This window comes from Bombus terrestris, chromosome 17, assembly GCF_910591885.1.
Source record: "Bombus terrestris chromosome 17, iyBomTerr1.2, whole genome shotgun sequence".
Lineage (NCBI taxonomy): Eukaryota > Metazoa > Arthropoda > Insecta > Hymenoptera > Apidae > Bombus > Bombus terrestris.
The window spans coordinates 11468506-11485912 of NC_063285.1; the positions used below are offsets into that span (position 1 = coordinate 11468506).

Below are 17407 nucleotides of genomic sequence, written 5' to 3' on the forward strand. Positions count from 1 at the left end.
ATATAATGTATAATAATAATATAATAATAATACTTTATTGTATATCAGACTTTACATTCATTACAAGAAGTTTCCTTGGCACAGTAGATTGGTTTAGTTACAATTAGTATACTTTTCCTTTATTTATATTTATTATTTTAACTTTGTAACATATATTATAATATATAATATGTATATTATATAACATATATAATATAATGTATAATACACGTATATTATTTTCGTATTGTATGTTATATATACTATAAACAATTATATATATATTTATGTAGGTACATGTGATAAACTTGTATGAGGATCTGAGATTTGATAATATCAAAAGGAGATTATAAAGTTATTTAGTAGTTTTAAATACATAAGTCGTTCATTTGTTGCAGCAGAATTTGTCTTGCGATAGCCTGGCCTAGATGCATCTAGCAACGTCGTTAGGAAAACTGTAACTGATGGAGAGAAAGGAAGAATGAATAAAGAAAAGGAGAAGAGAGAGTTCGTTGACCGTCAAAGAGAAGTCAGGAGCGTGACTGTAACCGTGACTGTGATCGTAATCCTGATCGCAACCGTGATCGTAACCATGACCGACTTGCTATTACAAATCTTTAGAAAGTTTTGTGTGTGTTCGCGAACATATGTATGACTATAGGTTTAGGTTACACACGAATATTATATATGCATGTAAAAAAGTTTGTACATCATATACAATTCCTTTATTTTTTTTTCATCACTGACTTCTGAGTTAATGGCTTCTATCATTTTTGCATGTTACAAACTTTCTAAGAAATGATCATTTCTAGCAATTATTAATCACGACAATTCTTTCAATTACAATTTATCCATTTCTTGTAGTAGTGTCCTTTTTGTATCATTTATATTTCTTATCTATAACTTAACCTCAAATTGTTTTAGTTGACAGAGTGCAATATAGGCATTTTATATCTTTCAAACTTTAAACCTCTAAAATACTATTGGCAAAATACTGTTTTGTCGTAATAATATTTCATTATTAAATTTGGGTAACTATGATATAATATAAAATTGAATGCAAGATAACAATTAGGAGCAATTAAATTATGATATACATTAAATGCATATAAGCATTAAAATGACCAAAGAGAAGAACTGAGGTATAATTTGTCATAACTACTTGTAAAAACTTGACAATCCTTATATAAATAACAATATTAAACATTTTGCCATCTGACTAAGATTAAAATGAAATATATTTAAAAACACCAAATAAACAACAGAACAGAAATACAACAAAAGTAATCATTGAATATTAAAATTACATAATTATAAAATGTCGTATTTTTATCAGAAAGTGTATTTTATATTTGCAACAATCACCGCCTTAACTTTTAGTATAATAATTTACCAGGTATCTATATATTTACTAATAATATGTATTATATTATGTCAATATTTATTATTAACAACACATACATATACATAATGTATACACGTGTATATAATGTACGTTATAGCATAAAATATCACAGTATTTTCTATATATGCATATGAGTATACATTACGCTAGACTAATTTTATTTGCAAAAATAGTTTAAGATAGTATATCATCGTTATTTGAATAGGTTGATATTTATTAATATAAATAATAAAATATTTAGCTTTAATATCAATTAATTTACCATGTTATAATAACAAATTGTCAATTCTGTTATACAAAAATAAAAGAAAAATTAATAAATATTATTAATATTTAATTTAATTTTTAAACCTCTTCAAGGATGAATTTATTACAGGCAGTGAAAGATGATTAGTTTTTATTTTTTAATTACATTTCTTTAAAATATAATGCTTATAATTATTAAATGAAGTAGATAATATTAGAAAATATATTAACATGTGTGAAAAAATATGCCAGCATCCCTCAAATGGTTAAATGTTATAAAATAAAATTATATAATTATGTAAGAAACATTAATAATGAAATGTTTTATGCAAAATAATTGATAATAATAAATTAATAACCAATCTTTTTCTGCTCTGCAATAACAATAATTACGCATTAAATTATTTTAATACTAAATACTATGATTTAAATTATTGATAAAGTAAGATACTAATGAGGTTGATGAGTTTTAAGATCAATATTATTAACAGGTTTACTTAATTCAGAATGGTAACAGATTACATCATCCAGGTATATAAAATGCATCAAGTTTTTAATATCTCTAAAAAAGTATAAGATATAAACTAAAAGTATAAGAATTAAGAAAATATTAGTACATGTATTTTTATCATACTTTTTTAGATGTACCCATAATTCTATGGTGGACACCTTTTGGAAATGATGAAAAATTACGGGACTGTGGAAATTATCAGTGTTATTTTATAAGTAACCGATCCTTTCAATATCATAAACAGATAAAAGTAATGTATATAATACATATATGTATATACATTTTTATGACTTGTATTAAAGATAAATTTTCGGATATATTGAAAATTTAAGAAATTTCAGTTATTTTCTAAAATTAAGATAGTCCTATTATTACAAATTTGATTAATATTTTGTATTTTTCAAATAGTTGTAAACTATTATTGCTACTGAATAGAAATTAACTAATTTATTATTATAAAATCAACGATTTATAATTTATTAAATTTAATGTTATAAATGTGCAAATTGCTCATACTTGTTTTCAACATTATTATTTGAAATATATATCGCTCTTAATTTTCAGAGTTTTCTTTTCTATGGTAGTAATTTTCGAATTAATGATTTACCAAAATGGAAATCCGACGATATTCCGTGGGGTTTGCTTCATGAAGAATCCCCAAGAAATAATCCAATATTAGTTCAACAGGAAACTCTGAATCTTTTTACATACTCTTCAACATTTAGCAGATTTAGTGATGTACCTCTAACTCTTGCAGATCTACCTGGAATTACAGAATTATTAGGTGAATATAAAGAATTCAATATACATATACATTTAAATTATTAATAATCTGGTCCTATTTTCATTGCAGTATGGTGTTATAAACACAAGTTGTTTAATTAATAGTAACATTAACGCTTCAATTTTACAGATAGAAAATATTTTGTATCTACAAAAGAAAAAACAAGGTTGATGTATAAAAGAAATTTGGCACCATTACTTTATATACAATCTGATTGCGATACTGCAAGTAACAGAGATATTTATGTAGCTGAATTAATGAAATATATACGTATAGATTCATATGGCGCATGTTTAAATAATGCTCAACTCGAGAAAAGGTAAAATATTTTTGCAGACTTAAATAAAGTCAATTCTACCATTTGTATTGTTTCTATAAAGAATTTAACTATAATTTAGGTTAAAGGAAAATTACCTTGAAATATTGAACAGTGAAGATTTTCTTTCTTTTATTGCCAATTACAAGTTTACAATAGCTTTTGAAAATGCAGTCTGCGATGACTATATCACTGAAAAATTGTGGAGGCCCCTGATTGTTGGATCTATACCTATATATTATGGATCACCATCATTTAAAGTATTAAAATTTATTATATAACTATTATTTTTATTGCTTAATAGATTAGATTGATTTTTTTCGTGTGAAGATAAATTTCTTGATTTAATTGTATTGATATTAAAAAACTAATCAATGTTTAATTTCATTTAATGTAATTTACATACAAATTTCAGTTTAAAAACTACATAAATATTTGGTAAATATAACGTTATTTGATTTATTAAATTGATATTACTATTCATTATAAAATAAGCCAAAAAGGTTGTAAAAATTTGCCTGAAGCCTAGCATTGACAATTTAACAAAATTGTCTATAAATATAATGAGAATTTTGTAAAAGTAGTCAATTATTTGAAACAAAATTTCTTGTTCTGGGTAAACAAATAATTAACTAAAATAGTTGCATTCTTTAACTCCAACTGTCTAATATAAATATATACGTTCAACAAAATTGACTATAATATAATAGAATTTTTATTTTCTTTTTTAGGATTGGCTTCCAAATAATATGTCTGCTATATCAGTACTCGATTTCAAAGATCCAGTAAATTTAGCCAAGTTTTTATATAATCTTTCCGATAATGAAATTGAATATAACAAATATTTATCCCACAAATTAATTGACAACTATGAAATAGAAAATGAAAGATTAAGAAAGGCATTAGAGAGAAAAGAGGAATGGTTATCTAATGAATTTGGAAATTACGTTGAAGAATTTGAATGTTTTGTTTGTAAAAGCATATATCAACCAAACAAAACAAAAATTGTCAATAAGAAACATTATAACTGCCCATTGCCAAAAAATCCACTAACAAACAGAACTGATCATTCTAATTGGTGGACAAAACAATGGACTTTAGAAAAATGTGGTGCAAAGATATTAAGTTACCATATGCAAAATAACCTTACAATTAATGAGGAAAATTTTGAAATAGATAAAATGAAGCTTTTTGATAGAAATGAATGTTAATTTATTTATTTTTAATAAATTGAAAATTTGTTATTTTATATATTTAGTAACAGATACTTGTGTATGTTTTGTTTTTATTTTTATTACAGAGCTTTTAATATGTGAACTATATTTTTATAATAAAGATAATATCCAAAAAGCTATTGAAAACACTTCATTTCTTGATTTTCAAACATCATTTAAAGGGTAACTAATATATTTACCTATATAGTTACCATTTATAAATTATGTCCTTAATATAATATTAAATATTAAAAAAAAAAAAAAAAAAATTCAAAGCAACATTAGGGTATTATGCTACAATCTACTATTTATGATAATACTCACTAAAAAACGGTTAAAATTACGATGTTATTATGATGTTTGCTGTTGCAATAGAAGTTTTAATGGCAATTAGGGAGACCTGGTACCAGGGAGATGTAATGAAATAAGAAGAAATTGTTAAAAAATGTCTTTTAGTTCTTCCAATAGTAGATGTTTAAAAATTTCTGATTCTATGTGTGAATAAAGAATGAAACAGTAATAATATTGTTCATGGTTTCTAACTATCATTCTAGAAGCTATGATAAATAAAATAATTAGGGTCAAAGTTCATATTATCATATATTGTTCATATATATAATATAAAATTAGTTCGTAATATAATATGAAGTTCATATCCCATATTATTAGAAACGAATTTGATATCCAGGCATATATTATATTTTCTGGGCAAATAGCCTGTATGACAAAATAATGTTATAAAGAAATAAGTATTTTAAATCAGTATTCTACGTACCAATTTAACTGAGACGTGACAAAATTTAAAAACAAGCTCAGTTCATGACCTTATTTTGCAAAATAGGAGCAGGTACTTTCATTAAATCACAAAGATTATTTCTTATGGGTCGAAGTTCAGATACTGATTGTTCCCAGTCAGTGACATTTAATTCAGTCAAAATTTTCATTAAATCTTGTTCTGGAAGATCCATTTCTTCCCCATAAAGAGTTAAAGCTTCATATGTTCTTAATGCAGCTACTTTTCGTATGCATTTATATTTATGACAAAGAAAAATACTTAACTGACAAAATGCTCTTTTTGCAACTGGCCCGTGTATCTGTAAAAATGTGTTATTAGTTCAAGATCATTTTATTATTTTTAATTTTAAACATTGGAATATACTAACTACCTGTAAGAGCTGGCAAAATACATTTATACTGCTAATTAACAACTTAGTATTGTTCGTATTTTTTATTTCTTGTTTAAGCAGTATTAGAATTTGTTCTGCAATTTCATTTTCAAAATCATCAAGAACGACTTGGATACAACCGGAACTAAGTAAGCGATCTAAGAAAGCTAGCATTGATGTAATCATTCTTTCATTTTTATGGCTTTCCTCAAAAATATTTAAAATTTTATAGCATAAACTTTTGAGACCCAATTCATCTAATTCTTGTAAATAAGAAAATAGGGAAACACTAGAATATTTAACCTGAAATGAAAAGTCGAAAATGTTATACAAAAGATCGAATATTAAACATAATATATAATTCATTATATTTTCATTATAATTCCATACCAAAGATTCACTTAAACCGCCAACACTAAATATAATTCCACGTAGAAGATTCATTGTATAAGGAGGATAAGATAACATTTTAATAAATCGTGGAAAAGTAGCAGATTCCATTCGCCATTCTATATTTTCTTTACATTCATCATAAGGAAAAATAGTTTTTAATTCTGCATGATATGGAATGTTTGGTAAAAGAGGATCATTATGAATAAGAGCACTGAAAACAATTCCGGCTTGCGCTCGAATTCCATCAATTCTTTCAACAGCTTGTTGTGCAATTCCTCCAATTATATTTGCCATTAAGTTTTCATTTAATACAGAAAATAATTTTGCTTGTGATACTAAGTTTGTTAACATCTGAAATTATTTAAAGAGTTTTAATTTAAGTAAACACATGTATATGTAAATATGGGATATTGAAGATATTTTTACATGCAAACCAGTCATTGCTGCTTCTCGTACCCAAGCTCCTATATCTCCACGACTATCTATAGTATATTCTTTCAATGCCAATAAATAACAATCATATAAGTTGTGAATATATATACTCCACTTATCTGAAAAATATAAAAATATTATTTAAACAATATGTGGAGAATTAATTAATTAATTATTCTAAACTGCAATTTAAGAAATAACAAACCTGCTTCTTTTACTCCCAGAGTTTGACAAACCATTATTAATGCATGAATAGCTTCTTTCCTACTTTCTGCCCATTTTAAAGAACTTTCTGATATTTCAGTACATTTAATGAGAGCTTCTATTATATCTTTTACTCTTTCACAAATTATAAATAAAGGGAAATAGCCTACAAAAGAATAATTATTAATTAATAAATAAAATAAATACCATATTATGTTACAGGTCATAATTGACATAATAGACCTAACTTTACGTATACTATGAAATACATCATACAATACCTTCCACAATAAAATTTTTAAGAACGTTTTCACATTACCTATAGCTTGTGCAAAGCCTATTCGAACAAGTTGATTACTTGATTGTAAATTATCAAGGTAACGATTAATAACAATATTGCGATCTTGATTATCCATGTTTGCATAGTATTTTCGGAAAAATTCTGTATGTGCTTCAGCAGCTTTCATCTTTACTACAGATACTTCATGACCCAAACATTCCTCTAAAAGATTTTGCCAGTCACCTTCAAAAATAATATTTCTTTATTTATACTGTGCTTAAACTCATATAATATATTGTAATGACAATACAAAAAATATTTTCATGTACTATCACAAAACATTTTCAAATAGGAATTAATATTTTGTTTCACAATTTTATTATAGATGGTTAATACTTTATGAGTCAAACTTTAATTATATTTTCAGCATAAATTTGTTAATTGTTGTAAATTTTTATATTATATATATATATATATATATATATATATATATATATATATATAATATTATATATGTTTTTATGTATGAAAATTTATAATACAAGATATCGAACTTACAAATAATTTCAACGGAAATTGGAAAATGAACAATAGAGCACTTTTTTATGAGCACAGCACATGCTTGTTTCATTAATTCTCCTCCTAGACCTTTGAATTGTCCTCTTTTCCTAAATATGTTAACTATGTTTCTGACATTTTCCACAGCTGATGGTCCAATTATATCTTCAATTTTTTCATTACAGCAATTATACAATGCTTCCAAGATTTCTGCAATAGCTAATACTGCACCATGTCTAATATTTAAATCAATAGAATTTAGCATATCTAATAAATTTAATAAAACTGTATGCTTAATATAATTAGGATCAATAGATGTTAGATTGAAGAGGGCTTTGGCCGCAAGTTCTCTAATTGCTGTATCCCAATGTGTAACTTTTCTTACAACCAAATGATCAATCAAAGATTTTGTATACTCTTCATATTGTGCAATTTGTGCACTAATTTTTAAGTATGCATGATTTCTAACTCCAACTTCAAAATAATCAGCAATTGTAAGTATCTCTATTCCATGTGGAAAATTTCCTTGTCTTCCTACATTTTCTTGGAATGCTGCAGAAGCAGCTCTTCTACAATTAATTTCTCGATCAAAACAAGTAACAACTACTAACATAGCTGCAATTTCTTTTACATATGGTTGAATTATATCAGAATCGTATGCCCTTGGGAATGACCAACAGATATAACATGCGGCATCTCTGATTAAATAACCAATTGAACCATAAGCTCTTGGTTCATCAAATACTAAAGCTTGAAGAACAACTGGTATCACATCGTTTAGACGATGAGGAAGAAGAAGACCACGTCTTCCTAATTCTGCTAATGCCAGACAACCACCATGCCAAGCAGCATCCGATTCACGACCACAAAGAAGATTTAGCACAAATCCTACAACCTCATCTGCTAAATCCATTGGCAATCTTGCTGTTATTCTACCAATTCCTTTTGCAGCAGACCACCGTATTGTAATTGCTTTATCTCTAAGACCTTGTATAAGTTGTTCAATTATATCTTCTATTGCTGATGGAATGTCCCGGTCATCATGATTCAATGAAACATTTTTATTGTCCTCCATACTTTCCATGATGTTAGAGTTGGTATTAATATTAGGATCTAGACATATAGGTCTACTAGTTCTTTGATATCTCCATGGAGCCAATTTTGTTCCTAGTAACACCAATCCAATTCTTTGTACAATTTTAATTCCAAACTTCCGAATAAGATCTGCAGGATTATCATTCAGATGAAATTCTAAAACTTTATCCAAAATAATTTGAATATATGGTTTAACATCTTCTCTTGCACTGTGTTTTAATATAGCTGCTATAACTGCTAATGGACCATGTCTCAAAGGATCAGTTTCTACACATTGTAAACTCCATGTTATCATTTCTTTCAAATATAACTTTTTTACATCTGATCTTGATAAAAAATTGGCAATTAGAAAAACTGCAGCTACTGCACAAGCGTCCTTTGATACGCAAAATAATTTGCATATTTTCAATATTCTAACTATTATTGTTTGCTCGGAATTAGTATCAGAAACTTCTAAACGTGAGAGTGGAAATGGTATCTTTGAAATTATAGAAAGCCAAATTAAAAGTACATAACGAGTTTCCCATGTCTCCACATCATTTGGATCTTGTTTTTCTAACATTCGTAAAACAGGGAAAAGATCTGCTACCTGTATCAAATTAAAATATATATGTGGAGATTAAAATATAAAAGAGAGAGAGAGAGAGAGAGAGAGAGAGAGAATGGGAAAGAGGGAGAGAAAATAAAGTTAAAAAAATTGAAGCATCTGCATACCTCATGTGGAAGGTATGTAACAATCTTCTTGTATGTTTTGACGGACATAACAATGAAAATATATTTAAAAGCATTATGCCGCATAATTTCCGTAGAATTTTCATCTCTGATAATACTAATCAGTGGCTGTAGAATATCATCCAAATAAGGATCTAGCAATTGCCTTTGATCCTGATATTGTGATAAGATAAAATTAAATCGGTCTCGATTCTTTTCAATAAGGCTCGGAGAAAGATCCACCTTTTTTAGTTCAGTAATTAAAAAAGTCACCTCGTCGATTTCTTTAAAAGCACTAAATCCACAACCAATTGTTTCCGATTCCGGACAATCATTTAACACCATCTTTTTTATTCGTCACGTTTCGTGCTATTCGGAAAAACGACTACGATCAATTACAATTCATTCCTATATGATTACGTTTACGTATGACAGCCCAAAAATATGAAGAACAGATTCTTTCGAACGATTTCACGAAAAACGATGCTAAATTATGGCGCATGCGTGACTGTACAATAAACCTTTTATGAGTTTATGTAGCTTACACAAATATCCAATTTGTATTTATTTGAGACAGTTTATTATAAATAATGGAAAGTCTTCTTTAAGAATATAGGGTTTCTAAAATAATGTTTCAATTAATCATAAGGACTAATTCGAAAATAATTTATGAACTGAAAATTAATAACATTTGATAATTACATTATGAAAACGATATTTGCTAGTGATACATTATCTGTGCAATAGAAACTTTGTATGAAAGAAATATTATTCTATATTTTTTATCTATTTTTTCATATAGAATCACCCTTTTTCCAATTGTACCACTAGTTATAGAGCATTTTATACATAAGATTTGAAATAAAATAATAGAATTATAAAGTAACATTTTTTCCATGTTTTAAGGTTGTAAGATCATTTCTGAACAACTTTATTACAGTTAATTGAATTTATTTCTCTGTCAACAAAATGTAATTTTGAAAAGAATTAAAAGTATCAGGTAAAAAAACTCATTGCCATTAAGTGGTCATGTAATTTTAATTTTGAATTTTACATTATATATATATAGTTTCTATAAGAATATAGACATTAGTTTGTAGGAGCACTATGATTAATTATCTTTTGTCATTAACGGTTTTAATAATAGATACATTAATTATAATAATAGCTAGTTTAATTTTAATGATAGTTACTTTAATATTAAATATAAATTGAAATGAAATTATTTAAGCCATTCATATTTTTTTGTATTTATTAAACCAATTCTAAGGATATTTATTAATAAATGTAAAAGATGAAATAAAGTTGTAATAGAAGCAATTACACTAAAAGTACATATATATATTTTAGATATAACAATAAGTTTAAAAAATGTGAATGTCTGAAAATTATATTCAGTAATGATATTCACAGTAAGTTAGTAAATTATTAGAATAATACATTCTAACATTCATACATTTAAAAAATATAGTACAATGCAAATTATCACAGTAAGTCAATTTTTTCATTATTTACATTAGTGTTATTTATTATTATATATTATCATGTAATCTTTTTCTGTCGTTATATCTATAGAATTTGTTATGTTAGTTTATAATATTTACTAAAAATGCTATTGTCATAATTATCATTATTATTTTAACTCATACATGTAGAATAACGAATAAGCTCATTCTGAGATTTCGATGCATTCTAAAAATTCCTGTGACATAACCTGTTATGAGCAATGTACAAATGAAAGAGTATAATTTTTGATTTTACTTATTTTTGATTTTACAAATTCATCTAACTATCATTATACGTAATTATACTGTATAATTGATTACTCTGTAATGTTCCATGTGTAAGAAATGTTGAAAAGCAAGTAAAAATGTTTATCCGTGAACTGAAAGTGCTACTTGGTACCGTTTCATCGAAGCGGTGGTAGAATCAAGAACTTCTAGGTTTCGGAAAAATGGAGGTCGCAGCTTGATCGAAATCGTGAATCCACCTCGTTTAAGAAGAGTTAAATTGCGTTATTTTTTTGTGGGATAATACAGTTCTAATACCTTTCCTTGATTCTTGGTATTCTATTTTATTTATAAATTCAAAGTCTATAAATTAAGGACCGATTTTTACGCAGTAAAATGCAGGAGAGACGGTACATCTCTATTGTACGCTTTTCTCAATATACTTTTAAATCTAATACTTTTACTGAATTTTGAAGTATTCCAGTTGTTAAGAAAAATAATACATGCTCTTTTTAAACCTTAGTTTTCATATATAATTTTGTAATTTTGTAAATAACATCTTCAATTTTGCAACTATATTTATTCTCATATTGTTTCTTCTTTAACACATCTAATTTTCTTAGATTTATAACTAGTTGTCATAGTACGATTTATGAATTTCATGAACATTTTACTTTGTAAGAAATTTGATATTATGAGCTTATATAATTTAATAATGTATTATTCATTGCAGTTTTGAGAAGATAATACGTTGGATATACAACACTCAATACAAAATGAAATCAAAGGCAAAAGCTAAAAAATCAAATGGGAAATTTGGGAAAGTTAAATTTTCTCCTAAAGGAATTACTTCTATAAATCCAGATTTATCACAACTACATCCACCTATAGACATAAGTGATTCGACTTTATATCGTGTGAGCAAAATTTTAGAAAATGGCAGTGATGAAGTTAGATCTATTCTGGCATATGAATGTGATTTAGTATATGAATGTCGCATATGCCGAAGCCTTTTTAGAAGTTTGGTCAATTTTATTTCTCATAAACGTGTCTATTGTAAAGAAAAATTTGATGTTACATTTGTTAGGGACACCTCCAACGATTATGATATAGTATGTATGATATAGTATATGATACAGTATTTTAATATATTTTTATATAAAGACAAGATTGCTAAAAATTAATATTTGAAAATGTTGTATTTAAAGATTATTTAACCAATTATTTGACGGAATCTAACTTTAATGAAATGCGTCATATGGCAAAAAGTAGATAATAAGATTTTTAGATGATTCAGAACCTTATCTTTCTTCAAAATTATGTAATATTTTCAATTAAAAAATATATAGAACATTAGATAATGCATTTTAAATTTGGAGTTATAAAATATAAATAAATTGATATAAACCTAATATTAAGAATAAAAGGCATTTTGTTTTTATATAATTGCAATATTTTGTGATAATATTGGTGAAATATCTCATTTATTCGTTGTTTGAAATACTGTTAAATGTTTTAATTTGGATATATTTACTTAAGACTAGATAATTTTAATTAGTATCTAATTTATACATATTCAAGTAGTAACAATATTTTTACTTGAGGAAAATTTTTTTATTTCATGTACATAAAGAAAAATATCATATAATTATTCTACATAATACTTACTGCAACTTGTTTTGTAAATTATCTCAATCTGTTATATTTTTATCAAGTTGTAACAATTCATCTTAGAAATAGAAATGAATATGTGTATTATGTATAATATATTATATGTGCTATGTATTACATGTACATATATAAATGTATATATGTATATGCATATGGAATATATGGATTGTATATGTTACAGACTTCCACGAATAATTTAGACATACAAAAGACGCAGGACCCATTTAAAGAAGGATGTGGAAATGATCGAATTTTAAGAAGTCAAGCTTGCAAAGAAAAGGAAAAGAAGGACCTCACTGCGATTGTTAATACGCTGCAGAAAAAACAAATAGAAAACTTACAAACAGACACTCGACGATTATGTTTGGAGACTGTACATTCAAATTCATCGGCAGTATATCAAACTGTTGATTCAGTGCTTTCAACTGAGAATCATACAGATTTAATGAAAGCACAGGTATTTATAAATAATTATAATACTTGCAAATAATTACGAATAGAATTAATCAGAGCTATTTAAATTTTGTTCCAATATATTAATGATTTATTAATGTTTCAACCAAATAATATTTAGGTAACAGAGCTAAAAAATATAAATGAGAGGACTGTAATGTTAGATCTGAATGGCCAAGTCTTAGAATTTAGTCAAAAGTTGAGTGGTAATACAGTAACTCAAGTTCGTAATAATGAAGAAAGTGATAAGGAAGTTATTTGCCCTATATGTATGTTATTATTATTTTGTCCATTATATGCATAATAATATTTATTCATCTTAAATTATAATTGCATTGTTGTTTAATTTTTAGGTTATGCGAAGTTTTCAACGAAAAAAACATTAACAGTTCACACAAGGACACTACATACATCTCACAGGTTATGTTACCCATGTCCTTGTTGTTCTAGTACATTTGCAAATACGTGGAGTGTTTATAGGCATCTCTTTAAAGGTGTGTAAACAGTATTATAATAATATTTTTATTAACTCCAGTAATTTTCATTAATGATTATATAATTAAATTTAATTAATTTTATAACTTCGTAAGGAAAATAATTGTAATTTTAATTCTTTTACAACTGCGAGTATATCGTGATATATCACTGCATGGATGAGATACCTTGCGTGTCTTTATTAAGATGCTGAATGTCTTATTGGAAAACTTGGGATGAAACGTTGACAAAATGGTGATTAAAGCATACATTCTTATATATATTTAGTTTAAAGTTATATTATATATAGTTTAAACTATATAAATATCTATAAATGCAACTGTAAATGTAACTGTAATTAGAAACAAAGAGAGACACAGAATATCAGAGAGAGTCTGATGATTAACATTCTATTGGAAATACCGACATAAGATATTTCCTCCGTAGCATTGCATAAATATTATTGCAGAACGAGATATCTCATTCATAGCGTTGCGTAAGCGACATCATTATGGTGGCATATTTCGTCTATGGTGTTGACAAACGATATTGTGGTAACGAAACATTTCGTCGGCAGTTGCGAAAGGATTAATAATATAAAATCACGTTGGACTAAAAATTTTACAAGAATTAATTTTTTAGAAGTTAGAATTCTTTTAATGAAATTTTTAAATATAAAATATAGTTCATAGAAAATCTAATGAACAAGTGAGGAAACTCAGATCACAAATTCAAGAGAAAGCATTTATTAAAGATACTACCATTGCTGAAGATTTACAAAAGGAGGATGCTCAAAAAACTTTAGTGAATAATGCACTAAGGGCTAATGAAACACAGGTATTTTGATAATTATAGTTATATTTTTGTTTTTATCGAAGTATTGTTAATATAAAATACATTATTTTAATAGGAATGGATAGATCAGTTAGAATTGGATACAGAGTTACAAAGATGTGGTGGATGTGGAAAGAGATTTGATAGAAAAGCAGCATTATCAGCTCACTTGCAATATTGTAATAGGCGTGTTGCAGCATATGAAAGTATATCTAAAGACAAAAAGATCAATAAAATTCCATCAAATGATGTTTCAAATGGAAATACTAATGAAACATCTATTCGCGTGGAGGCAGTTGCCAGTTTAAGTAAAGCGGACTGGGATATGTTGAATAGCGAAGGACTAGTTTCACAAAATGTATCTAATGGGAATGTTGCTAGGATTCTCACAAATGGAGTACAAGAAAACTTGGTGAAAGACAATCTTTCTTCTGCAAGTGATGTTTCTGACCCCTTAGAAATTGTGTATACTAGTATAAACAAACATAAAGCTAATGTTGGAAGCAAGAAACGAAAAAATAAGGAAAGTACAAAAAGATTGAATAATAATGCAGGTAAAAGCAATATTTCATATTTTATATCTATAAGATTTAAGATATTATAGTTTATACAAATATATTTTACAAATCTTTCTATTTTGATTTTTGTTTCGGCAAAAAGAATGTAATATGTAAAATAAAAAGTATGCAATATGATATATTATATCATTCCTAGAAAATATTGTAAAAGGCATATTTGCAGAAGCGAACATTGGGCATGACACAGCGACTGAAAAACTGGATCATGTATTATCAATGGAAAAGAAAGTAGCTTCAATAGTAAACTTTGAGAAGCTTCAGTGCCTTCCATGTAAACGAAAATTCCCTTCTGTGCATAATCTAAGAAGACATGCTGCCATTCATATTGGATGGAATCGTTATCAATGTAGACTTTGTGACTATAAGTGTTTCGTTAAATGTGATTGTATAGCACATTGCAATAAAGTTCACAACGCTCAAAACAATCGTGTTGTTATAGACGAAATGATAACTCAGATTCCAGATGACCAATATTTGTGTGGTCAAGATATTACGTCGAATATAACGAATTTAGAACAGGAGATTGATGCTCCAGAAGTTGTAGAAGTTAACATTACACCAGGAAATGTGGGATTAGAAGTTAAAATGAGAGAAAAAGGTATGAATGAAATAGAGACAAAAATAGTTGATAAAAATTCGATGATGGTTCATGAAAATGGTAAAACTCAAGAAACTACGGATAATGGTATTAAAGGAAATACCTTGGGAGCGGATCAAGATCTTAGAAAAATGGTGATGGAAGTTATCTTTGGATCTTCCGAAGTTCACTCCGCAAAACAAACAGGTGTGAAAGAAACTGAACACTCTAATTCAAAATTACAAAATAAAGGGGAAGGAGCACAATTTAAGGATTCTAATTTAAAGGAAAGTGCGTATATGCAAGACAATTTAAGACCCCAGCGTCCTATTCGTAACAAAATAAAGCCTCTAAACAAGGATTTTATCTACGATTTAAAGGAGGTCACATTTCGTAAAGATTCTTTGATCGTGAAATCTTTAAACAAGCCACTTGCCAAAAAATCTCCGGTACAGGGAGATGACAATTTGGAGAAAGACTTAGACCAGCCGTCCAAGCGTTTTAAACCTATAGAAAATGAAGAAATATTAATTCCTTGTGCAAATAACCCCATAGTAAACAAATGCGAAATTGAACTCAGTAGAGGTCTTAAAAATAGTTTTACTGTTTCTCAGTGCCGCAATTAGTAAACATTGTATCATAGTGGAGTCTCTATTCAGTCAGAAATATATTGTTTAAATTGATATTATTCATCTTGATGAACAAATTTTTAGTAAATTTTAAACTATATTCTTCACAAATACATATATATAAAATGCATATTTGTTCATTAATGTTAGTAAATTTAAGATATTTAAAAATATTAAATATTTTTACTTTTGTTGTGCATTATTAAGAATTTAATTCTTCAACACATTGTTTTCTTAAGAATTAATAATTGAAATTATTGAGATTCCGATGCCGAAATTTTTATTTTTTGCTATATATAGATTTACTTAAAAAATTATTTAGGATATGTAATAATAAAAAAGAAAAGATAGCAAAGTATAGATAATAGCACATTTTTTAATGTAATACTAGTTATATGGAGAAAAACATTATTAAAATTTATAATGTATTGTATGATAATACATACAAGCTTTTTTGTTTAACAGAATTTAATTATATTGTTTTATTTCTTTCAGATTAATTAAACACAGATGTGTTAACGAAATATATTTATAAACTTTTAGTTAAAAATAAATGTATGAACTCTTAGATGGAAAGTTTATAAACACAATTTATCGATAATATGTGATGTTAATTTAAAATAGATAAATCAATGTTTGTTCTTTAATTAATAAAACCGGTAAATTCAAATAAATTTATTTTAGATTTGTATACTTATTGTGTTTTAAATTATTACAAGCATTCATAACTATTTTTGGTTTTTATATATTAGGGTGATATTATTTTTTTAATTTACAACTGAAAAATATTCTAAATAATAATAATTTATGAAAACTATTAAGGAATAAATATGTCATATATAATTTCACGTTATATATAAATAATTTATATGCTTACACAATATTAATAAATTATAAATATATAGAATAATGTAAAAATAAGCAGAAAAATTCTAACAAAAAAACATGGATTATTTATAAATGTGTATAAATAGAAAACGATTAAAAAAATCATCTTGTAAAAATAAATTATAAATATATGTATGCGATGGTTATAGTTATAATAAAATATCTGCAATAGCTTTATTGGATTTTTAATATTTTATTGATTAATAAATTAATTTCATTTGTAACATTATGTAATGATAAAATAATAATTAGACAAGATATGTAATATGTATCATGTAT

General features: G+C 26.3%; 3 protein-coding genes across 13 annotated transcripts; 2 read left to right on the plus strand and 1 right to left on the minus strand.

Moving 5' to 3' along the window:
• Window positions 1-347: 347 nt before the first annotated feature.
• Window positions 348-4458, plus strand: LOC100643748 (alpha-(1,3)-fucosyltransferase 10). 7 transcript variants are annotated; one of them, XM_048413965.1, is made up of 8 exons: window positions 348-680; window positions 904-1375; window positions 2122-2161; window positions 2273-2391; window positions 2706-2925; window positions 3055-3244; window positions 3324-3501; window positions 3973-4458. In XM_048413965.1, exons 2-8 carry the CDS (start codon window positions 1298-1300, stop codon window positions 4450-4452), a joined length of 1305 nt encoding a protein of 434 aa, XP_048269922.1. In that variant the 5' UTR covers window positions 348-680; window positions 904-1297; the 3' UTR covers window positions 4453-4458. The 7 variants fall into 7 exon arrangements, with proteins under 7 accessions (XP_048269922.1, XP_048269921.1, XP_020723075.1 ...); XM_048413964.1 differs by having other exon boundaries at window positions 348-672; XM_020867416.2 differs by lacking the exon at window positions 904-1375.
• LOC100643506 (tubulin-specific chaperone D-like) lies at window positions 1402-9814 on the minus strand. 2 transcript variants are annotated; one of them, XM_048413961.1, is made up of 10 exons: window positions 9298-9814; window positions 7489-9172; window positions 6970-7173; window positions 6652-6816; window positions 6471-6565; window positions 6012-6365; window positions 5622-5924; window positions 5231-5549; window positions 3340-3472; window positions 1402-2904 (listed from the first exon to the last, which is right to left on the minus strand). In XM_048413961.1, the coding sequence occupies exons 1-8, from the start codon at window positions 9637-9639 to the stop codon at window positions 5268-5270; spliced, it is 3429 nt and encodes a 1142-aa protein (XP_048269918.1). In that variant the 5' UTR covers window positions 9640-9814; the 3' UTR covers window positions 1402-2904; window positions 3340-3472; window positions 5231-5267. The 2 variants fall into 2 exon arrangements, with proteins under 2 accessions (XP_048269918.1, XP_048269917.1); XM_048413960.1 differs by having other exon boundaries at window positions 6441-6565; window positions 9298-9813.
• A 948-nt stretch (window positions 9815-10762) lies between these two features.
• Window positions 10763-16931, plus strand: LOC100647443 (zinc finger protein 800). Of its 4 annotated transcripts, none has more exons than XM_048413962.1 (8): window positions 10763-10784; window positions 11758-12136; window positions 12877-13152; window positions 13270-13417; window positions 13502-13642; window positions 14308-14459; window positions 14533-15010; window positions 15198-16931. In XM_048413962.1, exons 2-8 carry the CDS (start codon window positions 11801-11803, stop codon window positions 16235-16237), a joined length of 2571 nt encoding a protein of 856 aa, XP_048269919.1. In that variant the 5' UTR covers window positions 10763-10784; window positions 11758-11800; the 3' UTR covers window positions 16238-16931. The 4 variants fall into 4 exon arrangements, with proteins under 4 accessions (XP_048269919.1, XP_003402071.1, XP_012173347.1 ...); XM_003402023.4 differs by lacking the exon at window positions 10763-10784 and adding an exon at window positions 10888-11434; XM_012317957.3 differs by lacking the exon at window positions 10763-10784 and adding an exon at window positions 10888-11434 and having other exon boundaries at window positions 11758-11941.
• The last annotated feature ends 476 nt before the right edge of the window (window positions 16932-17407 follow it).

Bases quoted from the DNA above. Each gene is read 5' to 3' on its own strand.
- LOC100643748 (XM_048413963.1), top strand. From the start codon at position 461: ATGAATAAAGAAAAGGAGAAGAGAGAGTTCGTTGACCGTCAAAGAGAA. The intron at 629-2,121 runs GTATGACTATAG...TATTATTAACAG, and splicing joins GTGTGTGTTCGCGAACATAT to GTTTACTTAATTCAGAATGG. The intron at 3,502-3,972 runs GTATTAAAATTT...TTTCTTTTTTAG, and splicing joins ATGGATCACCATCATTTAAA to GATTGGCTTCCAAATAATAT.
- LOC100643506 (XM_048413960.1), bottom strand. From the start codon at position 9,639: ATGGTGTTAAATGATTGTCCGGAATCGGAAACAATTGGTTGTGGATTT. The intron at 6,566-6,651 runs GTTTGTTATTTC...TATATTTTTCAG, and splicing joins TCTGGGAGTAAAAGAAGCAG to ATAAGTGGAGTATATATATT. The intron at 6,366-6,440 runs GTAAAAATATCT...AAATAATTTCAG, and splicing joins CAGCAATGACTGGTTTGCAT to ATGTTAACAAACTTAGTATC.
- LOC100647443 (XM_003402023.4), top strand. The intron at 13,153-13,269 runs GTATTTATAAAT...AATAATATTTAG, and splicing joins CAGATTTAATGAAAGCACAG to GTAACAGAGCTAAAAAATAT. The intron at 14,460-14,532 runs GTATTTTGATAA...TTATTTTAATAG, and splicing joins TAAGGGCTAATGAAACACAG to GAATGGATAGATCAGTTAGA.